The 27809-nt window shown below is 40.4% G+C and overlaps 1 protein-coding gene and 1 long non-coding RNA gene across 3 annotated transcripts; both read right to left on the reverse strand.

Annotated features, from left to right (window-relative positions):
- Positions 1-228: 228 nt before the first annotated feature.
- On the reverse strand, positions 229-15784 carry LOC139708628 (BBSome complex member BBS1-like). The gene is made up of 13 exons (XM_071620568.1): positions 15781-15784; positions 13992-14116; positions 12528-12616; positions 12065-12140; positions 11250-11381; positions 10157-10263; positions 9565-9685; positions 8347-8505; positions 7470-7698; positions 6612-6745; positions 5353-5487; positions 1741-1827; positions 229-1071 (listed from the first exon to the last, which is right to left on the reverse strand). Exons 1-13 carry the CDS (start codon positions 15782-15784, stop codon positions 985-987), a joined length of 1485 nt encoding a protein of 494 aa, XP_071476669.1. The 3' UTR covers positions 229-984.
- Positions 15785-18230: 2446 nt separating this feature from the next.
- LOC139708620 (uncharacterized) lies at positions 18231-25679 on the reverse strand. Of its 2 annotated transcripts, none has more exons than XR_011709375.1 (4): positions 25050-25679; positions 23152-23539; positions 20280-20417; positions 18231-19693 (listed from the first exon to the last, which is right to left on the reverse strand). It is a non-coding gene; the product is annotated as an uncharacterized lncRNA (long non-coding RNA). The 2 variants fall into 2 exon arrangements; XR_011709376.1 differs by having other exon boundaries at positions 25001-25679.
- Positions 25680-27809: the final 2130 nt, after the last annotated feature.

The raw sequence follows: 27809 nt of genomic DNA on the forward strand, positions 1-27809 counted from the left end.
AAACATAAAATTGGGACAGGCTGTACTCTTATATAATCCCGTGAAGGAGGATAGCCAGTTATTTTAAATCAACAAGCTAACCAGCAAACTTGTCTCAACATTTGGAATGATTATGCTGACCAACAGGTATTAATAAACAGTACAACATTGTCCTTACTATTATATAACTCCGCCAAGGTGACTATCATATTTAGCCATGAAGATACCATCAGTCAGCAGTCCCATGATATGACATCAACAGAGCAAATTTAATGAAATCATGTTGCATCATTTTTTAAAGGTATTGCACATAGTGATGCAACATTAGAATCTGAGCATGACCTTTGACCAGAGAGCCATCATATCTATCCAAAAATGCTTTCAATTCGTAACAACCCCATGTTTCAATGCTCATCAAATATACCCCAAAATAAACTGGAGATTGGCAGTAATTGTGGATTTCTCAAAAATTAATGAGCAAAAGGGTAACTGGTCAAAAGGTATTACTCTATCAGCAGTTATCTTCGCGTACTGATATTTTTGCAAATGAGGGGGTCATGGACATTTTTGCGAGATGTTGTTTTTTGTGAATTGACATGGAAGCTGTCATAAGTGCACTATCACATCAGCACATGAGCGACATTTTCGCATGTTGATAAATGCGTGGTCCAAGAGAGATTCGCGAAATTTGCAGAAATAACAGATTTTACAGTATTTCTAGGGCAGAAATATATGGGGGATGGATTAAAAAAAAAAAATGATCCATCACAGAAACTGAGGAAATGATGCAAAATTCCACATCTAACCAGGTGAAGGTAACATGTATTGACCCTGTTCACCCATTGAAGACTAGTCGCGAGTATACTTGGGCAGGCATCTATGGGGAATGCGTCCTGTAGAAAAATCAACGGGTCAAGTACTCGTGGACGTCACATACAGAGACTCTCAACCTGTCTCCCTCTGTGATGCTTCACATACAGTTAGTAGGAGTTGGAGAAGCTTGCCTCATACGACCACCATAGTTTCGCTGACGGGCATGTTGATGACGGCTGTGATGACGGGTACGCTTCGACCTTCCTTTAGCACAAATACCTATCAAATACAAAATGTGCATAGCACAGCATCAGGCAATGGTCATGTTGAGTACTGTAAAATGAGAAATGTTCGCGTGCATTTTAATTTCGCGAGTGCGAAGATTCGCGAAATTAAAATGCACGCGAAAGTTCTTTTCTACACTATATGCATTGAATACCAGTTCCAGTTCGCGAAAATTTCATGCCGCAAAAAAGGTCGTCGGCTCCAATTCGCGAAAAATTCATGCCGCGAATATATCATGTTTTACAGTATACACTGATGGTAATTAGTGATACAATCTAGCACTCACAAGACTTTCCTTCTGACATCTTCACGTCAAGTTTGATTAGGAGGTGATACACATGTTTCCAGTCACTGTGTAAACAACTTAAAACATTTGGAGAGGTAATTCAAAAACAGAATGCCTTTGGTACTCTCAGTGCAGAGGCAATAAAAAAAAAACCACCAGCAACAACAACATGCATGTGAACCCTCTCGGAACTGATATCTCAAAATGTCAATGGCATTTTGGTCAAAGATGTTGCCAGCGGTATTATCAGATTTAATGATAGACACATGAATTCTATGCATAAAGTTCGATGAAGGACTGAAAGGGGGAGGGGGAGAAATGGGATGAGTAAGGGTTTTTTACCCTTCATTCCAAGTCTCATAAGTGACTTCCCTTACCTTTATAACATCTGCTATTCCTTTATCACTCAGGCACTCGACTAGTGTCTCAAAAGAGTAATTCAACCCAGGGACTAGCATCGGAACCTGAAGAAAACCAGATGAAGAAACAAACACAATCAAACAAAAACAAAATCATGAGAGGCACAAGTGTACAGATATCCATCTCTCTGCATGTCGCATTGCTTCTCAAATGAACCGTCATGATATGCATATATTTCATCAATGCTATAAATGTCTCACTGACCAGTAGCAACAAATATTCACTATTTAGATATACTGATCCATGTACTCGAATATAAGGAGAAAACGTAAATTGTAAATGATATGAAAACATACGTCACAGTATAATCAATATACTTGCACTTGCAGTTTAACACTATTACGTTTGCTTTTGCTGTAAGTCTTTTCCATAGAGTTGCCAGTTTGATCACAGCTTGAGCTGCTATACCCTTACTGTGGTTTCTTTGCCGATTGGCACAGATGTCCAGAAACTAATTGTCAATGAACAGAGATTGCCTAATCCCTCTAATCTCTGCTGTGTCCCTGTGGCCTTCCTGTTGGACTGAGGCACATTTGCTACATGACAGTGGGCTTGGTAACTGTACAACAAGGTCCAGCTTGGATGGATCATCTCATATATAGAATCCCAGGCCTTGAAATAGGATTTTGGAGGGGCAAGGCCATTTAGAAAAGGGCACTTTTTCCAAAAGCCTAGCCATTAAAGGGCACTTAGGTCAGTCAGAGGGGCACCAAGGCCACATTTGAAAGGGCATGTTGGGTGTTTATACGTGATGTGAATGCCCCATAGAGCTGTATGCTATCGACCGTGCTGCTACACTCCAGCAGCGCACGCACGCATCAGATCTCTCCGCAGCAGACGACGTTAGGCAGTAGGCCATACGCAATACGATGTAGGTTCTGTAATACAGTACGTTCTCAACGCATACGCCGCGCTCGCTTTGGAGCACTTCCAGCGCCATTTTGCTTTGAGCATGCGGGCATGAATGCAGAGCGCGCGAGAGAGATGGCAATGCTCGCAGGCGTCCGACAGGCCTGGCATTTTTTAGCACGGCTTGCGACCACTTGCTCCGGCTCGCCGCTGCCTAGCTAGTAACTCTATGGCCGCTGCCCTGCGGAGGCAGTCGGGACGGTAAAAGCCGGTCCGGCGTACATGTATGTACACATCGTCTCGTATCTCGGAAAGATACTTTGAGTTTGAATCAGATATATTGGGACGCGAGTGAACTGAAGGTATGATATTTGAGATCAGGAAAGTTGTTCAAGCTTATTAAAGTGTAGACTTTGAGAAAGGGCATATTATACGTCATAAATAATAACTTTCATTCTAAAAGGGCACCACGGCCACAAGAAAAAGGGCACATTTTTTTTGGCTGTAACTTTGATCAAGGAAAAAAAGGCATTGCGGCCAACGAGAGGGGCACCGACGGCCATGGCCGTCGGTGGCCGTCGGTTAATTCGAGGCCTGGAATCCTCTCATCTGATTTGTTAAAAGCGGAGTCATGAAAATAGCTGTGCCCCATTTTTGATTTACTGTGCCCGGCACCGGGGCACAGTAAATCAACTGTGCCCTGTAAAGAGGTTTGGAGACAGTCGCGACCCCTTACACATAGATCGCTCATATGCATGCACCAATGATACGACCGCCGCACATTCGATCAGCGTGCTGTAATATACTAATGATGCACAGGATAGAGTGTGTTAGTGAAGGTGCGGCGCGCTCGAGAGTATTGACAATGGTGCGACATGCACGAGGCGCAGCCGAGTGCATGTTTGCAACCGTTGTCAATACTCGAGAGTGAGCCGCACCTTCACTAACGCCACGAAATAATCCTGTGCATCATTAGTTTTATAAAATGGGTCGAAAACTAACAGCATTATTCACGTACCTTTGTGGGTCAATACCAGTCAGCTACATGTAGCACTCGCTCAAAAGTCAAGATGTCCGAAGATGTTCGTCCCAAACATTTACGCACGTCGCACTCGGAAATCCCGCACACTATAAGTACTGTACGTACGTATAAGAGTATACGTACGCCACGTACTGTTATGCACAAGAAAGGCCGCCGGCTGTTGTGGCAGCCCGCGGCCCGAACTAGAAGTTGTTTACAGGATTGACAGCGCGTATAGTAGCGCGTGACGCACTTGTAACAACTGATTGAGTGCGCACTGCTAGTGTAAAACATTGTGACGTACGTCAGGCCAGGGAGGTGGAAGAGAGACTCTTCTTAGTGCTTACCTGAAGAAAATAATGCACGCACACGTGACTCATTTCAGCGCTTCCAATTGGCTACATTCTTGAACCCATTTTATAAAAGACACTAGCGGTCACTGTGCCCTGTAAATAGGTTTGGAGAAAGTCGGAACGCCATACACTGTACACATAGATGATCACTCATATGTACGCACCAATGATACGACCGCCGCGCTGTCGATCAGCATTGATTACGAGTGCTGTTAAAGAGACTAGAATCTATATTTTTGGTATCTATATTTCAGAATCTATATTTTCGGTATATAAAACAAATAATGACTGCTTGATATTCGGGGCACAGTTAAAATTATGCAGGCCCTCGGTGATGTGAAAACCATAACCATGCCCTCAGCTTCGCTTCAGGCATAGTTACTGTTTTCACATCACCTTGGGCCCATAATTTTAACTGTGCCCCTCATAGCAGTCATTATTTGTATACTGGATGCCTATGAAGCCCAGGGTCCATTCCTTCAAGTCATCACTTAAAAGTCTTTACATAAATCTCAGAATGGCCAGAGTCGCTCATACGTAGCTATGGAGTCATAATGGTCCTGAGCTTTCGATCTTAGCAGAATCTTTGTCAGAGGCAAAATGACAAACAGGCAGGGAAGGCAATCACATATGGGGACTGCACACAACAAGAACAGTCATGGGAGGGCTAGGGACACAGAACAAAGAAAACAAAAGGGAAGGGTTGGAAGCCATGGCCAAGGAGCCAAACAGGTTTGATGTTGCCTCCTATTCATCCTTATCCTTCGCAGGTTGCCCCCATGGGTCCTTGGGATTATCACTGACCCTCCTCTGCCTTTTTGTCTGTACACCCTCCTGCTTTAATCCCCATCCATTTACCTGTTGGGCTCCTTGCCCATGACCTCCAACCCTTCCCTTTTGTTTTCTTTGTTCTGTGTCCCAAGCCCTCCCATGACTGTTCATGTTGTGTGTAGTCCTTATATGTGATTGCTTTCCCTGCCTGTTTGTCATTTTGCCTGTGACGAAGATTCAGCTAGGATCAAAAGCTCAGGCCCCTTTCGACTCCATTTTACTCCATTGGCTCGCCACCATTGGATAAGCAGTTTTCGGCAGCTTTTTTTTGTGTGTGTGCTACATACGTAGCTATGAGAGACTTACAAAGAGAAGAAAAATCTATTTCATGAAGTCTCTAATAAGTGTGTCTTATGAGCAATAAGTCTTTTCATAGGACTTTCATGGAACAAACCCCTGGGCACAGAAAGGGTGAAGTATCTTCAGACCATCCTTCGGAGCATATACAACTGGAGAACATCTCAGCAGAGTTTGAAGAAGTTTACAGTACTCATCGTCATGATGGCAGCACTTACAGGAATCATGGTCTTCTGCAGAGAGTAGAGTTTCTCGTCATACAAGAAGCTGATTAGGAGCTTCATGGATGGCTTGTTGATGGACGTATTCTGCAGCTGGACGGTCAGCTTAAAAGTGGGACCAATGCCCTGAATCTGGAAAACATGAGAGATTATAAAGATAAAAACAAAAAAGAAATTGTTGCTGAATGGGCTGTGTCAGCGAGGGACAAAAAGATATCGGTCACTTGACTATGTGGTGGTGTAATTTAAGATAACACCGGGTGTTTGAGATTGATAGCAATGATCAGTATCACCTGTGTTCATTTGGCTGTTGCTATTGGAGCTCAATTTAAAGGACAAGTTCACCTTCATAGACATGTGGGTTGAGTGAATGCAGGAATATTAGTAGAACACATCAGCGAAAGTTTGGGGAAAACCAGAAAATCCGTTCAAAAGTTATGAATTTTTGAAGTTTCTGCTCAGTCATGGCTGAATGAAAAGACCACTATAGCTTGTGATGTCACATGTGTACAACAATATAAAGAAAGAGTAAAGGAAATTCAGCATATTTCCATTTTTTCTTGCATAACAAAAGAGCACTCGACTTCTCTCTTTCAGAAGGCAGGGGGAATAATATTACCCTTAACATACATCAGTAACAAGTCGAAGGAATGTGAACTTTATTAAAAAAGTAAAGTTTTGTGAAATTCTCTTTTTATTTTCCCTATATCGTTGTATGCATGTGACATCATACACCGTAGTAGTCTTCTCATCCAGCAGTGATTGGGCAGATACTTCAAAAATTCATAACTTTTGAATAGATTGTCCGATTTTCCTCAAACTTTCACAGATGTGTTCTACTAATATTGCTGCATTCTCTCAATCCTTATGTATATGAAGGTGGACTTGTCCTTTAATGCAGTTATTGGGAGGTAATGCCAACACCAATAACAGCATCAAACATGAATATTGATGCTGTTGTTTTCATCTTGTAACATTTGTTGTTGTTGTTGTTGTTGTTTTGGCCACACGATCAGGACAAATGTAAGAAATTTGTACGATGGCATTTCCTTCCACATTTCTGCAGGTAACTCATATGGGTTTATACTAAGAGTAGAATATATTCCTGATACAACAGAGCACAAGAAAGAAATAGCACACAAGCACAAAATTTCAACCATATTGTGGCCAATGACCCACTTGATGTTGCTCCAGCAAATATGTCTGTAGTGAAACACATCAACTTTGACATTTTTAAGTCACAAAATGAGCATCACCTGTGCAGACAGCTTGATGGGTTCGTTGGGGTTGGTGGACACCGGCGTGCTGCTAGAATCCATGGCCTTCACGAAGGCTCTCGCTGTGGTCAGCCGCAGCCGGTACAGATCATGCTGAAACATGCGGTGCATGGCTGATGGGGAAGAATTTGATTGACAAGTGTTTCTAATTAATACAATGGGGACTCCTGAGGCATTACTATCTAAATAACTTCCCTTTTGAAAGACAAAACCATGATCATATGCAGTCAGGGGATAGTCCTACACCCAAATGCAATTTTAGAGAGAAACAAACAGGTGACAAAGTTTGTCTGAGATGATAAAAAGAAAAATGTCGGTAAAGTTTAGACAAGGAATATGAAATCAAGTACTTGGGAACATAGGGAACAGTGGAGTATCTCCATCCCCAGCAGAAATCTACCTGCAAACATCTATGAGTGCAACAAATTTGTTCTTGACACCAAGTTCTAACTGAATCTAGCACCCTGCCACCCCAACCTTCACCATGCAACTATGGTGTCCATGGAGAAGACATGGTGTGTAGAGAAACTGAACATAACACAAACAAATCATACAAAATAGTAGACAGAATACCACAACCACTCTCGATAGAAGCATGCTTGAGTTTTGAATGAAGGTTTGATACAGTAAAACCACAAACATTTCAGCACAAAACTTTTGTGAAATGGAGCAGACGGCTTTTTTCGTGGCATGAAACTTTCGTGAACTGCCACTGGCATTCAGTGCATTGTGTAGACAAAACCTTTCACGAATCTTGGCTCCTTGTGACATTCACAAAAGTTTCATGTACACAAAAATTTCTGGTTTTACAGTACTGCGATTGACTCATGGACTCACAAATGCCATGCTCCCTCTCCCTCATGGTTTGATCCACAAACACCTTCGTCTTTTTAGGGACGTTCAGCTTCTGCTGCTGAGACGCGGGCGGTCCCCTCAGGACGTCCTTGTCCTCGAACAGGGCGTTGCGCTTGAGGATCTTGATAATCAGCCCCCCTCGCTTGGTGCTCATGACAAGAGTGCTGTCCTCCCGGCCAAAGCGACCAAACTTCAGCCCGGTGATGATGTCCTGTGGGAGTCGGAGGGGCATGAAGGCCAGAGCCAGAGCCACAAAGTCAAATGACATGGTCAGATTTGTACCAACCAGAATGTCGGATGGAAGCACATTTGCATTATAAGCGAGACTCATACAGTTGGGTGCCTGTCTGCCAAATCTACGAAAAAGACCACCGAGTCTCTATGTAGCAGATTAACTAGCAGTCCAAAGTCCCTACTGCATCAAAGCTTTTGCTATCAATTACTTTTACAAATACATCCATCACGATGGACTAATCAGCTATCATTGGATATTTGATTGAATTGATTTTTTTTCCCCACTCATGAGCAATAAATTTCTCATTTTGATATTGGAAGAAGAGAGTGTTGAAAAATAAACCTCAAATCAACTTGCTTCACAAAGAAATGTCTTCATCATTAAAAAAAAAAAACAAACCTATCTTTTGTGCAGGGGTGCTCAAAGCACCTTGCAACATATCTTATCCCAGTTGCTGGAATCAAACTTGCTCTTCATCTGCACTCATTAAAATCCCTGAGGAATACTGTAGCCGGGTTGCCACTTAGTGGTTTACACATGCTGAGCACAACTACGCTAACTTTTAACTTCCTACTAAGTAGCCGCGGGGATACTTTGTCCTTCTCAAAGTCTCCCTGGCCTCACCTCTGTCTTGATGGAGTTGATGAGGAACTTGTCCCGATAGATGTGCACCTCCCCGTTCCTGAGGGCCACCATGACAGCCTTGAAGCCCTTCTGCCGGTGATCCATCAGGTCCATGGTGGTGATGGCCGCTGGCAGGTACACTGTCCACAACTTTTTGCCCTGTTGGGGGTCAGGAAACGTGGTAGGACATTAGGCAAGGCTTTACACCTAGGAATCTCGGACATTACAACCATCCAAGCCCCTTGGTCCAGGTGTTTGCTTTGCTTCCCTTTTACTATAAGTTCTACAGCTTTTTAATCTATGTGTATAATCTGCACATAATATGTACTTTCATGGGGGGCTACCAAAACTCCTGTTAGTATCATTTTATGGTATATGTGCATTCAGGGCACTTCTGGCTCTCATCACCTGCTAACGCAAAATCATTATAGACTAACCCGTGGCAACATGTGGTATCACTATATACTTTGTGTAACACTTGGTGGGGATTGTGCATAGTGCCGTCAGGCATCAAAGGCGTCTTAACATTTTTCACATCAACTGTAAGTCCTGAGAACTTTCAAAACTTACACTTAGTTTGACTGCTGAGACGGTGCTGAGGGCAGGCAGCTGTTTGCATTGCAATGCATTATGCTAAATCACTCAAAACTTGAATCCTTGCAAACATGTCACCCCTGCTCTTTGTTATAGATGCCTGTTCTATTTGCGATTGTTCTGTACTCTGCCTCTCTGTACCACAGTTTGCATTCTCACTTTCTCTGGTGAAATAGATGATTATGATAAAGTGTAACTTCTTGCCTCAGTTCACTTTGTGAAAAAAAAATTGTCATTGTGGGTGATGATGAAGTTGTTGAGGATAAGTGTAAAGTAGATTGTTGCAACTAGCAACTTGGCATTCATAAAACACTGACACAGAAGGTGCAGCCACTGATATCTATGGCATTGGGCTATTACCTCATAAGAGTTGCTGACTAGAACTGGTTATTTTGCAAGAAACACGGCTTTATGTGTTTAGTAGGCAACCATGTCACTTTGAGTTTGTTTCCGTTTTTGGTCTGATTGTTCGTTTGTTGGGGGGTTATTTTTGGATTGTTTGTTTGTTGTTGTTGCTTTTTTTGTTTGTTTGTTTGTTCGTTTTTGTTTGTTTGGTTTTTTTTTTTTTTTTTTTTTGGGGGGGGGGGGGGGGGGGGGGGGCAGGGAGTGGCCATTACTATTTACCTTGGTGGTGTAGCACTGTAAGGTCTGGTCCATACAACCAACAATGACGTTCTTGCCCACCCGCTCCAGGCCCACTGGCTGGGAGTTGAGCTCGAAACAAAATTTGGCCATCTTCATTCCCCTGCAAAACAACAGATTTGGGGAGGTGGGCAGAGAGATCAAATTACTATTTTCCTTGCAAAGTCATTTTTAGCTTGCTCAGGAGAAGGCAATTCTATGTTTTTATGAGGCTGAGAACACATAGACAGAGTCAATTCAAACCTTACAGCAGCATACAAATGTATTACAAACTGAAATAATGTTACACATAATTTTTGCATGCGAGGGATGCTTTGATTGTCCTAATATATCTTTACAAGACATTACGACTGTTTATTTCAAAGAGATGACAGCAACATTACTTTGTGACATATTAGAAAAAAGAAACAGATGTAAATTTGTATAAATGATAAGCAATTTACACTTTCTTTATATATATCAGAAGTCTACAGCATACAGAACATCAAATTAAAATTTTGATTGACATTTCATGCCTAATTTTAGGTCTTTACCTAGTGGTGCAATGAAGAAGAAATTTAAAGGGTAACGGTACCTCTTCAGGGTATACACATTGCCGTTTCTGCATGACATGACCACCCGGAACTCAACGTCATACAGACCAGACACGCTGAGAAACACCGGGACACTCGGAACATTCATCTGAGATTGGTATGGTATGAGAAAACAAAAATGCTTTTAAAGGTAATTCAAAACATTCAAAACATGCAGGGATGTAGATTTTGCCTTAGTAAATCACCACCTCATTCCACAAACAGAGGCCCATACTGATTGCCGACAAAGCTACACAATAGATTTATAGCAAAATTTGCTTACAATGATGCCAAGATACAAAGGCTTTCAGCTTTGTGATGGCGAGTAAAGGCAGATAGCCATGATTAGGGGCAATTTTAGCCTAAAATTTTTATTTCTGTCATTCACAATACCAACTTGCACACAAAGATTTGCAAAATGTTGTTCAAGTACCTGGTAATACATTTTAAAGTCAATGATAGCAATGTGGGCAAAAAAGGATTCTAATGCAGACCTTATAAAGGCATGTCAAAACAAGATTTAGATACAAAGCATTGAATACACACTGACTGCTTTACCCATTGGGGACGGGCTGATTTTGCTATAACATGCATTTCCCATAGACATCTGCCCGAGTATACTCTGGACTTGTTCTTAACAGGCTTAATGACTAGTTTTGGGTCTTTATCAACCCTAGAGTCAACCTTAGATGAGGGCTTGAAGAGGCCTCAGACTTATAGGTATTTTGTTTAAAAAGAAAAATTCCTTGTTGCAGTACAGACAGATGCATATGAGGTACAAGACACATTATGAGGTACAGACACATATGAGGCACATTTAACAAGGTGAAAGGCGGACAAGAAGACTAGACCATCATATCAATTTCCAAAGATACATGTTGTAAATGTGACTACAACATTCGTGTCAAGATAAAAGAAAATCATTTCATTTCATAAACATCCATTCTCACTTCATTCATAACAAATCAATGCTCATGAAATTGGAATAAGAACATACCATTGTACACGTAAAGTCATTGCTTGGCAATAGAACTTATTCATCAAGTGAGAAACTAAAGGGAGGCTAGAGGAATTTCTAGCCATAACTCCACTGACCTTGCAGAGGATTGTAAAAGCTTCCGGGTCCAAGATGTAAATCTCCCGACTCTCTGTGCCAACGACCAGACAGCTTATGGCATCATCATCGGCAGTGCTCTTCTTCAACGTATCCAGGCAGGTGATGACAGTCTGGGGGTGGGGCAGAGGGGATATCTCAATATTTACATCAAATATCCAAAATGCCCATATGACTTACAGGAGAATTGACTGCATTTGAATGGCAATAAAGTCTGCAGTAAGGTTGCTAATTGACAGTGAACATTGTTTCTGGGCTGAAGGGCCATTCACAAATCACTAGTGTATTTTGTGTGTGGAATTGTGCATATTCGTACATATCTTCTTTGGTGGGCATATTTCATGTCTGGTGCCAAACAGTAATTTATGTGTGTACGTGGGTGAGGGGGGAATATCCTTCTGGGATCTAGTCTTATCATTTGTATGGGCATACATATTTATATGACAATCCAAATTGTGTAAACATCCGTTAGCATGATACGTACACGATGAATTGGGGTTTGTTTCTTTATTGAGGTAATGCACTAAATTGTGGGCTGTTGGCTATATTTGAAGTGATGACCAATAATTTGACTGAATGTATATAAAGAAACTAAAAACATCACTTTATCTAGTGGTGACAATGATGGTAAACATCGAAAGTGTATCACACACACACACACACACAAAAAAAACCACTACTAATTCATTGAAACTGTCCTTCTTTGAATTTCATTGAAATATTTTGACACTGTTCTTGTGAATACTTGGAATTATCATATTTGTACAATTATGGTTAACCATCGCCATTTACGTACCTGTCTCTTCAGCTGACCAACTTTGTGTAAATTCGCAAAGGCCTCCATCTGTTCTCTGTCCTGTAGCATGAGAAACCTGTAGAATACCCCAAAACAGATTTAGTTCTACCCTCTCGATGTTTGCAAGATACTTAAGATAATTTCAAACCATTTGTGTTGCATATCAGGAAGACATAATGACTATTCTTTTCTTTTCTTTTTTAAAAACAAGGTTTGGACAACTGGAGAAGTTAGAATTGTAGAACGTTTTTCTTCATGGAAGAGCATGAATAATCCAAGATGGATTAACTTAACCTGTGGATTGTATATGCATATTTTTTTTTTCTTTTCTTCTTCTTTTTTTTTTTTAAAACAGAGGATTGCTTTGAGATTATCTGTAAGCTGATCACCCTGTGCAGAGTTGGACAATTCTCTCTATCCTCTTTGTCAAACTGTTTGAAGAGAGATAAGGAATGCAACTTACCTAAGTGACCTAACTGTGAGAGCGCCCTCGTTCCCTTCTCTTCGTATGCTGTCAAGCATCTCACGGAGAACAGTGACGTCAATTTTGTCCTGCAAATGAACAGAAGGTCGCATATTTGGGCAATGAGGCTGTTCTGTCCATGTTCCAGCCATTTTTCTTTAAAGGACAGCTTTCTCTTTTACTGCCAACGCATACAAAACCAATTATGATGTCAGGGAAAGCTATAAAACATTTCCCATTCATCTCTGGCCCTGAACACTGCAATCTACACAGGTACTTTAAGTATCAAGATACAGAGTACCGGTACTGTAGAAATTGATATTTTTGGGGGCTGAGCGGCTCAAAAACAAACTTGCGGGTTCCTGAATTCGCAGTGCTTAAAGGGCCAGTTTACCTTTGGGAGCAGTGATTTTAAAAATGTTCAAGATATCACATTTGATGCATATGTGTAGGTCTGTTGTATCACAAAACATCCTACTATATAAAATGTTAGCAATAAAGCCTAAAATATACGGTGATATCAGTATTTTTCTCAGTAAACCGTAACTGTAGATGGTTAAATCTAGAAGCATTCTTATTATAACTATTGTTCATATTTTGTGTATTTAGCAATACTTAACATTGATTATACGGAATCAAATTTTTACAGTGGTTGTTTCTATCACTAACTCACATTTTAGAACTATTTTAAAGCACTACAATTGTAATGATGGGTTTTTGTTTCATCTGCAAATGGTAAATTATGCCTTTAATTGCTCACTCACATGTTTCATCCACTTCAAACAAAAGTCAGAATTTGATTTGACATTTCTCTGTGTAAAAAATTGATGTAGTGCATGCAAGATCCATTTCAAGACCCATGAAATAAGCTGGATGCAACATACAAACAGTTGATAGCCACACAGTCACATTCAACTATCCTTTGCTGATATTATGTTTTTTATCACAGTTTGATTACATATCAATGCAGCAATGACTTGAATTAAATTTTTAAAAGATGTATAAACAGCAAGAAAACAAACAAACAAACAACAACAACAAAATGTATAAGTAGCAAGGTTGGAGATCAATGGAATAAACTTCTTTTTCGAGGAAAAAGTCGCATGAAGTAACCTCCATCACAATGAAAAAGCAAGGAGATATGCCTAACACTTTTATAATCACGAGAGTTTGAGTAGTCGTGCTGTTAACTAGATTTACTAGTAGTAGGATTGAAATACATGGATATATGGTACAAGTAAACAACAAGGACCAATCCACCAAAGAAAAAGAAAATCCCAGGCCAGAATCAGTGCAGTCCTACATTCAAAATAAAGGTGTGAAAGCATACTGTCACACACACACACTTATCATATACAACAAGGCATAATTCTGACCATTCGATTTCAAATATATATGCACACCATGATTACGTCAGTCTGTAAGTTCATTTCATCAAGGACTAGAGCCGTATCCATCACTTACGTCTCTTGCCTGGTTCCAGAGATCCTGCTCCACAGGGTTAACATCCAGAGGCGGCAGTGTGAATTTGAAGTAAGGCCTCAGGTTTTTGTAGACGTACAGGTAAGGACCAGAGGCAACTCCAATAGCTTTGGTGTGAAGGTTGGGAGGGAGAGAGAGAGAGAGGGGGGGGGGGGGGGGCAGTGAGCAAGAGAGAAGATAGGCAAACTCAATTAATTACTAGTATCAAAACAGCTTCATGTGGCTTCATATTAAAGGGACTGGGGATGAGTGTTCGGTTGTGCAAAACATGCGAAAGAGAAGGTGCTTTGGGTATAAAATGAAAGGTAGATATGTAACTTAACATGTGTGAAAATATCTTGGAAATCGGAATCTTCTCAAATGTTTTAAAAAGCGAAAAACAAAACATACTTTTCTGGAAAAAGACCCTTCGATACGATGGCGATACGTATTTGAATTGCGGAATACTGCTTGTTGACTGCGAACATCAAGCCAACTTACAGCGAAATCAAGCCAACATGCCGAGTGAGCTGCGGAACTACTAGTAGTTATACGTAGAGCAATTGTGGCTAGCTCTACGGCTGGCTGTGCTATGGGCGCGGCGAGCGCTGGCCGCACTTCACTTGCCATAACTCGCATCATCATACACAGTGTCCAGTGCTAGTGCTTCTAAGCTCGAGCTGCTGTACGATCTTGCGTGTTTTCATTTGATGAGAGCGCTAACCTAAAATCAAAGGACTCCTCCTTTTCAGATTCACATGTCCTTCTTCCAAGATATTATGAGAGCTAGTTCTATCGTCAGAAGACTCGGTAGGCTACGTATCCTAAAAGCCATCAAACTCCATTTATTACAAGATTCTTCGTTGAGAAGTACCGAAAGCGGGATAGGTGAATGCGGTAAAGTAATACGTAGCCCGACCAGACGCCGGGCGGGCCTATATGTACAGCGACTGGGCTGTGCGTGTACGTACATATAGAAACTTTTCCGGGTAAGGACGGACACAGCCGGCCCAGCGCTAGGTCGGTACCATGTACGCAGTAACTGCCGTGCTTCGCACGGCGTCTGGTCGGGCTACGTAGAAAAAAAAAAATCAACGAAATCTCAATTTACAATAATTTACAATTCATGTAATTATTACATGAAACACAAACGGGTTGTGTTATTACATGTACATGCAATTCAATGCAATCTTCATGGCAAACCCATTTTTTTTTTCTTCAAAGATTTGAAACACAAGTACCGAGTAGGCCAGAGAATTCGAAGTATCCGGTACAATGTTATATCTAAACTTGCATTGGAACTAACTAATAGTTCATTTTTATTACCGGTACAACTTGTCATGTATTTGTAATTTCATGTGACTTTAATAGTTGTAACATTTATTGTGGATGATTTTCTTCACAATTGACACATGCACATACTAGGTTAGAAAGTTGGTCATTGGTATGGCTTAGGCCTTACCTATTTTCTGTATAAATAGGGTTAATTGGAATTATTTCACAGATACACACAAAAATGTTGGGAATCAGATCATTTTCAGTCTTCTAGACTGAATAATGTGACACCTGTAATAGTCTAATAACCAATCCAACAATTTCTGAGGCTATCTTATACATTTTCTTATTTATCGTATGTACAATGCAACCATGCATGATGCAATGTCTTGTTCACCTATACAAGGAGAAAATCAAGACACAAGGAATAATCTGTTCAAGTCAATTATTTCCACATAGGTCAACAACATTCACTCAGTTTTATCTAGAACCCTGATTGGGTTTTTATCATCAGAACACATTTTTTTCTCATTGGTAAATTGACGCTTAACAATTAGCTAGGCCTGTATACACAGGTAATATCTTGTTGTGATATTTCAGTGAATTTAAATCTAACACATTACTTATGTAGGGCTAGGGTTCACTTAGCTCTCTAGCACTCATCACACTAAAAGCAAACTAGGGCAGCACACATGTGTTACTTGGAAGGAGTCCCCTGGCTAACTAACTTGTAGCCAGTTTATTCTTCACATAATTTGGCATGGGTTTACATGTAAATGTGGGTTGTTACATAAATATGCATACACAAAATCAACATAACAAAACATGCAAATAAAGAAACAAAGGTTAAAACTAAATATTCATAATAATATGTAAATGATGTGCAGGCTTGGGTGATTTAGGCATGATTTCAGTATTACAGGGAACAATGGGTGAGAAGTGAAAGAGTGGAAAATGTCATGTGATATGTGGTGTGTCTGTGATACAATTGTAGGTGGGGTGTGTGGATGCATGTGGATGTGAATACCGGTACTACTGTATGTGTGGGTTGACGTATTTATGTGTAGAGGGGTGGTACCTGTAATAAAAGAAGGGGGGATATACTTATAATAAAAGGTTCAAAATAAATCCCTACACTTACGTTATACTACCATGCATAAATACAAATTTCATGTGCACATATAAATTGCATGTGTACATGGGACCTACATTAGAAGTTGTGTGTACCAGGGTACACTGACCTTACATTTTCTTTTATCTTTGCATGTATATTTGCATTTGGTGTTGCATCATGAGCACAGGTTCTAATTGCAAATGTGCTACATGTATTTAGAAACTGCTCTCACAGTAATGTGATGTGATATACAATGTAGAGATAACAAATGTGTGCTGGCTACTTGCATGTAGGCCTATATCTTTTAAATATAAAATGTCATAATAGAAATAATTGTAAAGCAAAGATTGCCAATTGACACAGGTAAGGTAATCATTTGCAGAAAAAAAAAGAAAAAAGAAACTGCTCAGCATTCTGTCATTAGTCAATTTGGGCATCTACACATTATACTCCTATCATATTGAACAATTATGATAATAATACTATAACATGTAAATTAAAAGAACCTTACAAATGCAACCACTTTCAAATAACTTGTACATTTGCAGGGAAAAAATATTGAAGTGAAAGTCCAAGAATCAATGTCACAGGGTTAATGACTTCAAGTACAAAGAACACTATACCATTTCAGTGTGGAGACCTTCTACATATTGCATTGTCAAACCACAATTGGTTTAGGGTTTGAGCATATACAATTATATCAGAACATCATGTAGGGACCTACCAAAATGTATATTACAATGTATTTTTATATCTATGTGAATGAAAACTGAACATCTTGTTTGAAGCACTTCCAACACATTTGTTTATCAAAATTCATACTTTTTTTTTTTTTGGCCACAAAATATAGATGCAATGAATATTACAAGGGCACAAACTCCATTTACCACAAAAATATTGTCCTCATAATAATGTGATTTGATAGAGTTATCACAAAATTTTGTGCTGAAAAAGTGTCTTCCAAAATGCTGATGGACAATGCTACTGTGTAGGACCTGCTGTGCCACTTGAATGTAACACATGGCATGATATCAGTGATCACATAAATGATGAGGATAATAATCATTATGAAGATGATGATAGTAATAAAAAATTAGCAACAACAACAATAGTAGTAGTAGTAATAATAATAATAGTTAGAGCAATAATGAAATGTGTGAAAGGCCCTTCAGTGATGTACACTGTTGTGCATGACAGCCCTGCTTAAGTTCACTTTAAAACACTGATGCAATATTTTATCGTAACGGAGTAATTGTAGTTTTTCACCTCTGAAACACCTGGGAAACACAGGGGGAAAAAAGACCAAATGAAAAACAAGAGACCCGCGGGTCACGCGCTCACCTGAGTATCGCAATTTCACCTTCCATGCATTCTTGCACACTCTTACCTGAGAACATTGGAAACTTTAGGTCTGCATATGGATCCCTCCCCCCCCCCCTCAACTCGGGGGGGAGGGGGCAGGCAGTCCTGGATCTGAATCTGCAATTAACAAACTTGGAACTAAAGTCATCAATGTTCAAACTCATGGTATTAACTTTGCTTTATCATTTCTGGTTCTAGAGCAGAAGATTTTAAATATTCCTCAATGTGGGGGGGGGGGGGGGGGGGGGGGGGGGTGGGCCCCCTAGGGGGCCCCCAAGAGGGACATGGTGCCCATTTGAAGGAATTGAGATTCTATCCCCCTAGGGATGCTACCTGCTAAGTTTGGTCAAAATTCATCTTGAGGTTTTCAAGAAGAAGATGAACATGTACAATTCAGGCTCCATTACAAGTGTTGGACTTCTCCCCAGCCCTCTCCTGGGTCCTAAGGGCGTGGGGGGGGGGGGGGGGGGGGGGAATGAATCCGCCAACCCCATGAAAAAAACTTGAAACTACAGTCATCAATGTACTAACTCATAGTATCATCTTAGCCCTATCATTTCTGGTTCTAGAGAAGATTTTTAAAGGTTCCTTAATTTTAGGGGGTTTGGCCCCCTAGGGACCCCCAGGTGGGCAATGGTGCCCATTTGAACAAATTGAGATCCTATCCCCCTAGGGATGCTACCTACCAAGTTTGGTGAAAATCAGATATGGCGATCTCAAAGTGAAGATGAAAATGTACAATTTAGGCCCCATTAGGACTCCTCCCCACCCCCCTCCCCTGGGTCCCAAGGGGGGCACCCCTGATTCCCCCATGAACAAACTTGAAACTACAGTCATCAATGTACTTACTCATAGTATCAATTAAGCCCTATCACTTCTGGTTCTAGAGAAGAAGATTTTTAAAGATTCCTTAATTTTAGGGTGTTTGGGCCCCCCTGGGGCCCCCCAGGTGGGCCATGGTGCCCATTTGAACAAATTGAGATCCTATCCCCCTAGGGATGCTACCTGCCAAGTTTGGTGAAAATCGGTCATGGGGTTCTCGAGAAGAAGATGAAAATGTAAAAAGTTTACGCACGACGGACGACGGAAGACGCACGACGGACGCCGGACGAAGAGCGATCGCAATAGCTCACTTGAGCCTTCGGCTCAGGTGAGCTAAAAAAGGACAAAACACTTTGTGCCTGGATATTGCAGCCCTTTCAGTTTCCAGTAACAGTTTAACGCACATGCAGTTTAGGAGTTTACAGGATTTATTTTCCCTACTTGCTACATGGGGCAAGAACAAATTTTCCAGGCAATCAATTCACTGTTTCATTCTGATTCACACATTTGAGTACTAACATGTTTGTTGTTACCTCACAGGAAAGACAGAAATAGAGAGTTCAGAGATATAAATGTAGTGTCATATCAGTTATCACTGCCATCACATGAATGTAGTCTATGATTGGAATTGATGTTATTCATGTTCAATGCGCATTTATCAGAATCCCCAACAATCCTGGTACAAAGGTGCAGCTTTTTCATTACTAACATGTCTTTTGCTATAATACACAATGAAGGCATAAATTGACAGTAGGCCTACAGGAAGAACTGGTGTCAGAGCTATTATCATTGCCATCACTTGGATGCACTCAACATAATTATGATATTGAAGTCATCCAAGTTCAGTTTTCAAACATTTGCCAGCCACAAAGAAGAACATGAGAGGGGATGTCACTGGCTTCATGGAGCTAAGTAGTTGGGAGGGCTGGTTCTGATTGATGAGAGGGGATGTCACTGGATTCACTGAGCTTGGTGGCAGAGAGGGCTGGTTTCCACTGGCGAGATGGATGTCACAGGTCTCACCGAGCTGCGTAGCCTAGAAGAGGCAGTCTTATTTGGCGAGAGGGGGTGTCACTGGCTTCAACAACCTGGATATCTGTGATGGCACTTGGATGTGATGCTAGCTGTTCCACTGCAATAGAGGCCAACAAGCACATTCTATTGATCTCTCATCTAATGACTGAATGTTGGTAATAAAGTAACTACTACACATTTACAATGAAAAATTATTTTACTACTCATATAGACTCAATTAACTATTCAGTAATACACATAGTAAATATTCTCTTTAAAGACTATCATTCAAGCAATGACAAGTTTAGTACTGATGAAAGCAATTATGTTATATGCTGAAAGTCCAATGAAAATAGCTCATTTTATTTATGATATTTACATAAAAATTCCCTAATATGCATGCCAAAGGGACGTCTTCATCATCTACTGTAAAAGTGGAAATTTCTTGCGGTGTTGGTTGAAATTTTCACGCATTTCGCGTAAGCCGAAACTAGCGCGAAAATAAAAGCATGCGAATATTTTTGCTCGCCATTTGTTCAAGTAGTTGATGTCTTGATTCCGCGGAACTATAAACATGCGAAGCTCTTCTTACCCCGCCGACCGCAAAAAATTAGTCGCGCTAAAATATCCACTTTTACAGTAACCTGTTATCTCCTTACATCTGCCCAGGCTCTGATAAAATCAATATCTGTCAGCACTCTCACCAGGTTTTGATCCACTTCAATTTGACCCAAGTCCTTTCCTCAGAGTAGCATTTTCCTCCACAACTAATTGGAGAAGGCAACGGCATTCATGAACTTGTCCTTTTTCCATTTCACAGGGGCATCTGGACTGGAGTTCATCTGTATATCAGACACAATGAAAGGCATTAACACGGACTTACAATTAGGATAGTCCCGTTAGTTCTTCACCAATCAGTAAATTTAGTCACAGAACTTGCTATCCCATGTATTTCAGTGTAGAGTCTACCAGGTAGCTTTATCTTGTAGTGCTCACATACATGCAACAGAGAAAACTCCATGAAATATGTTAGAAATAGACTGTCTACTGTAGAACTTAAATAGCAACTAGAAATGTCGCTATGGCGACTGGTATGCCTCCGCCATAATGCATGATTTTCCTAATAGGTCTAGATAGTACATGTGGACAATTGTGATTACATTTTCACAAAACTGGCAAAATATTGAAATGACAACTTTGTCACAAATGTGTTGAATGTTCACCTTCCTTGACCTTGGTTTAATTGGATGAATAGGAGAGCATGTATTTGGGGATTTAAGGACTTTAACTTGACTTTGACCCATTCATACATTTATGCATTGAGTAATTTTCATGGTACCGGTATGGAGAAAAAGTGCAATTTCTGTACTGGATAGTAAATTGTTACCATGTTCATCTGGCCTTTGACCCTAAAATTCATAAGATACTAGTAATCACTTTCAGGTAGAACATGCATAAATATGCAGTAAGTTTCACAATAAACTGAGCCACTTCTGAGATATGGAGGAAAAGTTAGTTCAGCACTTTCACTTGATCTTTGACATTTTGACCTTTGAGGCAAAAAAAAAAAGAAAAAGAAAAAAAAAACTCTCCAGAGAATTTCTATTAGGTTACACACGCATACACCAAGTGTAAAAAAAAATAATAATCCTGCTGGCATTGCATGAACATGAGGGAAATAGTAAAATTTTGATGTGCTGCACTTGACCTTTGACCCCTGACCTTTGACCCCATGAACCCTACATTCTCTAGATAATCACTGCCAGTCAGTACATGTATATACTATGTTCCATGAAGATACCTTGAACAATTTTCCAATTTACAGAGAGAAAAAAAAGAAGTTTTAATACTTTTACTCGACCTTTTGACCTTTGACCTTTGACCTCATGACCCAAACTTTCACCAGAGAATCTAAATTGGGTAATACATGTATACACTAAGTTTCAAGAAAATATCTTCTGGCATTGCATAGATATGGTGGAAATAGTGAAATTTTATGTATTTGACCTTGACCTTTTGACCTTTGACCTTGAGCACGTGCACCCAAAAGTTGATAGGCACAACTTCACCCCCTAATACACATACATGCCAAGTTTCATTAGGATACCTCAACAGGTTTTGATAGTTACCTTGTCCACAAAATTCATTACGGACGGACGGAAAGACGGACGGACGGACGGAAGGACGGAAGGACGGACGGACGGACGGAAGGACGGACGGACGGACGGACAACCCGAAAACATAATGCCTCCGGCACCACTTCGTGGCGGAGGCATAAAAAGGAAAATAAGACCTACAGAGACCCTAGCCAAATTTTTGATGAGTTGACACTGCACATGACGTCGGGATGACCTCAGCCTCTCATTGTGCATCTGGGTAATTCTGTGAAGTTGGGGCACGAAGTGTGACATTTTAGCATAACTCAATACTAATTATGCTATACATGTATTGTTTATAGGCTTTGCAGTTGTATTGAGACCATACATTTTCCTGGAAATTTTGTGCCATTCCGACTCAATTTTGATGAAATTATTAAAACGATATGTAATGGTGTCCTGTAGCATCGTGACGTGTCCATGTAGCATCGTGATAGTAAACATTTGGTCCTAAAAGACAAATTAAGGAAATTAGCTTGACCCAAATTTGATATAATATGCATAATTACTAGATTAGTCAGATAGCTAAATATCTTAACTCTCCTTTCCACAGTTTTACACAAAAAAGGACACCGCATAGCATCGTGATACATTTTGTAATTTTCTTTTAAAATTGAAACTGTGTACAGGAAATTTGAGATATTTAGCTATCTTATTCATACCTTGTAAATATGCATATTGCATCAAATTTTGGTCAAGCTCATTGCCATAATTTGTCTCTTTGGACCAAATTTTAAAATATCACGATGCTACGTGGACACGTCACGATGCTCCAGGACACAGTGTTACATATTGTTTAATAACTTCATTAAAATTGAGTCTGAATGGCACAAAATTTCCAGGAAAATGTGTGGCCTCAATGCAAATGTAAAGCCTACAAACAATAAATGTATAGCATAATTGATATTGAGTTATGCTGACATGTATTTTGTCAATATCACGATGCTACATACATGGACACTGCCCCAACTTCATGGAATTACCCATCTACAAAGTAGGCCCTATTTATTTATATGTTGTGTATACAACCTCATATCGGGCCTATGATGTCTTTCAATCCAGCCACATGCAAGGGATTTGGGGGTCTGTATAATTCCACATACAATCATATAGTAGGCCTATATGTGGCTGCAATGTACAAACTATGTAACTTGTAACCCTAAAAGTAATGATCAAGACAACTATAATCTTATTAACCACTACCACAGCTTTGGGTTTAAAAAAAAATGTTATAAGTTAAATTACAGCAAGAATAAGAACAGCATCGTTTGAGAACACAGAGTTATCTATTCAATTTATTGATGTTTTGTGTACTAAATATCAACATTAACTTTCATTTGCAGGTTCAAAACAGTTGTTGGATCTAGGTGTATTAAAAAAGTACCAGGTACCCAGGTAATTAAAGTTAGTTTGTACAAACCTTTTGTACCAACGGAAGGGCTGGTCTCAATGGGCAAGAGGGGATGTCACTGGCTTCATCAAGCTGGGAGGGCTGGTCTTGACTGATGAGGGGGGACATCACTGGCTTCACCAAGCCGGGTATACGCTAGCTGGTCGAAACTGACGAGAGGGAATGTCACTGGCTTCATCAAGCTGGTTAGCTAGGAGGGCTGGTCTCAATTGATGAGAGGGGATGTCACTGGCTTCACCGAGCTGGGTAGCTGGTCAAAACTGACGAGAGGGAATTTCACTGGCTTCATCAAGCTGGGTAGCTGGGAGGGCTGGTCTCAACTGACCAGAGGGGCTGTCACTGGCTTCACTGAGCTGCCTAGTCAGGATGGTCCTTGAATGCGATGCTGGCTGTTGCTCTACAAAAGATACCCACAATAATATCTGACAGACCTTTCTCAACAATTAGCACCTACTGTGCTACAAAGCATACACCATTAACCACTACACTATAGAGACTGAGTGAACTGCGCTACAATGCATATACGCCATTAGCCACTTATGTATGTACGCACAATAGATACACTTCAATCAACATTTTTGCAATGCCATGTGTACCGGAGACAATAACAAGGTACTGGTACCTTACCAAACATGTGAATTCACGTTTTTGGTCCGATCATAGCTGTGATGACAACATATACGGTACACAGTTGAGTCTCCACAAAGTATTTTGTAAAAACCGAGAGTTACCAGATTCGCTGACACTTTCATTCATTCAGTGTCGTTTCGTAAAATTGGATTTCTCGCCTATCGCCAATTTGTAACAAACGTCAGTTCTGATGAGTGTCGTAACTTTCTTATTTCGACATTTTGAGACCCATAATTTGACATGAAGGTAGAATAGGGCAACATAATCCAGAATACGGTAAAATAGGAATTCGCGTATTTACATGCAAAACACAAATAGCGTGCCATTTCTTACTGTGAACAGCGATTTATGTGTAATAGAGAAGCACATTTCAAAAAGGAGAAATGTTGAGCCAAATTTGGGATGTCATTCATAGGCAAAAAAATTTCCATGTTAACTTATGGTAACTATACACAGCCCAGTTGCTGTACGTAGGTACAAGGTACGGGTACATAGCGACAGGATTCGCACAGCGTACCGTACTTACAGCGTCTACCACTCCTAGTCCGAGGCCTTTTTTCTCTGCCATTATAGCTGTAGCCCGACCACACGCTGTAAGTACACTGTGCGAATCCTGTCGCTACGTACGTACAGCGACTGGGCTGTGTATACAAGTGTAGTTACCATAACTGGAAATTTTTTTGCCTATGAATGACATCCCAAATTTGGCTCAACATTTCTCCTTTTTGAAATGTGCTTCTCTATTAATTACACATAAATCGCTGTTCACATTAAGAAATGGCACGCTAATAAAGTGTTTTGCATGTAGATAATACGCGAATTCCTATTTTACCGTATATCTACTGGATTATGTTGCCCTATTCTACTTTCATGTCATTAAATTATGGGTCTCAAAATACATAGGTCTAAGATACCTACCATACCTCAATCGCATTCTGAATACACCTTTTTGTGAATCTGCATGTAGCCTTTCTCCACATATGTGAGTATTAAAAATCTCAGGCAAACTCTGATAGGCCTACAAGTATATCTTTTAGTTTAACTGGTTAATAGAAAAATGTTAGGGTGTGGCATAGGACACCTAACAAAATTACTAATCTAGGCCTACTATCAGTATTACTAAATAGTAGGCCAATAGTGTGTGTAGATCCTCTAAGTGACATCTCTATCAATTAATGTTACACTAACAACACTAAACACTGTAACAGTTGTTATAGGTCCTACTCACACTGAACTAGTATGACTATGAGGTCTTCCGAGTTTCACAAATTTATTACCGATCCAGCCGAAGTGAAATGACATCTCTGTCGTTCAGCCCCTTATCTTCTAGTGTCTTGAGGGGAATTGGGACTCTACATTTTATTTTTCTGTCACCATCTCCATACTCTGTCACTGGTTTTCATGGTCTTCCTCTTCTTGGAGACAGATCTCTCGCTCTCCACCTGCGGCTCCATTGTTTCGAATAGTGTGGATGGTATTTATACGCAGCCAGCAGATCAGAGTTCAAGCGGACCCGTGCCAGCTACAAGCTGCCGGGCGGATCCCGGGAAATGCACCGATAACGCTCGCTAGCCAGTGAACAGGCACCCGGGTTTCGCCTCGCAATAGGGGCGATATCTTGGGCTTGCTTTTCGCCGAGGAGAAGGCAATACATTAACGCTGTGCCAAAATCGGACAAAAGAGGGAGGCAAAAACAACACTTGAACGGAGAGCCTCTAAGCCGACCCCCCGTGATTTTGACAAGCGTTACATGTAACGCTCTTCAAAAAATCATAGATATCTTCATAATGCCGTATTTTTCATCGATTCTTTTTCATTGCTTAGTCCTTTCATAGACATTGGTCCTTGTTTTTGCCTGTTTCACTTCATGAAATAGCACTTTTGCATTTTGGGTTCCAACACTCATCCCCAGTCCCTTTAAGCACTGTGTGGACACAAAAATTAATGCACTCAAAGGGGCAGGAATTTGATCTCGAGATTTCGTAACCTCGAGGTTAAGATTTGTTGTGTGGACACACGTCGTAGTTAGGGGGCAAGAGCTTTAACCTCGAGGTTAGGGTTTGTCGTCTGAACATAAGTGACCTCCAATGACTTTTGACCTCAAGTGTGATCTACAGTGTACATTTATTTTATTCAAATAAATATCATCTTCATCAGGTCATATGACAAAACACAGAATGCGCGAAGTGCAATTTACTGGTAAAGAAATCTTGTTCTCAATGTGATAAGTGGAAATGATGGTGGGGTAGCTTGTTAGATTAAGTCAAAGTCGTTAAATCCTGATTACACTGAGTTATGAGGAACAGCTCAACCCACTGAAGAATTAATCAGAAACTACAATCACCTCCCCCTTTAGGCTACAAGTATCATATGCTAAACCAAACTGTATACTTACTTTTACCAAGGAAACAATTAACTCAAGCCAATTACTCTAATTGACTATTTGACTCCAGCACCTGCACTGATGTGAAACTATAGTGTATGTTTACTCCATTAAACTGTGCAACTCCCCATGTACACGGTAAAAAGAGCCATCATTGCTCACAGTATACACTGTACTCCTACCAAGTCTATTATTCATGAGACGGCAATTTTTAAATCACGAATCTAGTGGAAATTTGTGCACAGATCTATGGGAAATTTGTGAGGCAATCCTGAAGTCCTCACATCATCAACTTTGCGCAGAATGAGATTTGTGCAAGGCATCACTTTACACGAACACACAAGGTTATGAATACATTCATAAATCCACAAATGTCTCTTTTTTTTATGTACAATATTGTTGCAACTGCTGCAATCCTGTATAACTGATTCGACTCCACTTCCCAATGTCAACCTGAAAGTGAACACAGAACTTTGCACTTTAAAGGGATGGTATAGTTTTGGTTGAGATGGGGATTCAGATTTTAACTTGTTGCCAGATAATCAGAACCCACTAAAGTGTTGCATAGATGAAATATTAACATTCTGAGAGGAATTAAAGTTTATTTGATAAAAATCGGTTATGAAATGGCTGGGACATCCAAAAACAAAATGGTCCTAATAAAACGTGGGACCAACCTTTTATCAAGATCACTTTGTTATAAATGCTTGTTTTTGGATATCTCAGCAATTTCAAACCAAATTTTCATCAAATAAACTTTGAACTCCTCACAGAATTGTATGCTATTTAATTTTTCATATATTAAAGTGGTTTATAATTATCTCGCTAAAAGTTCAAACCTGAATCCCCAACTAATAACCAAAACTATACGATCCCTTTTAACCATCCGCTGGTTGGGGGGGGGGGGGGATCTTCTCATGGACTCTTGCAATGACAGGATCCATACAATGTTTCCTGTCAAGGAGGTGTCACATGTGAATACCACCATTCTACCATGCCAAAAAGTATTTATCTCCCTCCTTTGCAGTGTAAGCAAATTTCCTATTCTTCGTATAATGGTGACAGATAAATGAGAAGTTTGAATTCCTGTTCAGAGTGCCCTGTCCTCTGTTCAATCCCTAATCTGCTTCTCACATACGCCATTTGTACTCTTAGAAGCAAAAGTCGGTTTCTGTAGCCTCCTCGCTACGGCTCAAGTAGCCTTTTGATAGCTTGCAGTAGAAACAGACAGAATACGGCAAAGGCAATCTTATCCCGTTGAAGATGGGCTGATTTTGCTACAACACGCATTTCCTATAGACACCTGCCCAAGTATACCCCGGTACTCGGGACTTGTCTTCAACAGGCAAATATCCAATCCAACCTCAATGTACAAGGAGTGGTTTCAGAGACTCCTGTTCCCAGTACAGGCTTGGCTGCAGTACATGTTACATGTTTCGAGAAGAGACTGTTTTTTGTTTTTTGTTTTTTTAATTATTTTTCCTTTTTCTTTGGGGGGGGGGGGAGGTAACCCAGTAGATACTGTATACGCCATATATTTCGCAAGTCTAAATTTTCGCAAATCGTGAATTCCCGACGATCTCGCGAGTGGTTAAATTCGCGATCGTGGAGTCCTGTACTGAACGGAGAAGAGTACACGCGTACGTCACATTCA

The sequence above is a fragment of the Diadema antillarum genome, unplaced genomic scaffold (genome assembly GCF_040938485.1).
Source record: "Diadema antillarum isolate AM-2024a unplaced genomic scaffold, OU_Dant_1.0 seq00001356_RagTag, whole genome shotgun sequence".
Classification (NCBI taxonomy): domain Eukaryota; kingdom Metazoa; phylum Echinodermata; class Echinoidea; order Diadematoida; family Diadematidae; genus Diadema; species Diadema antillarum.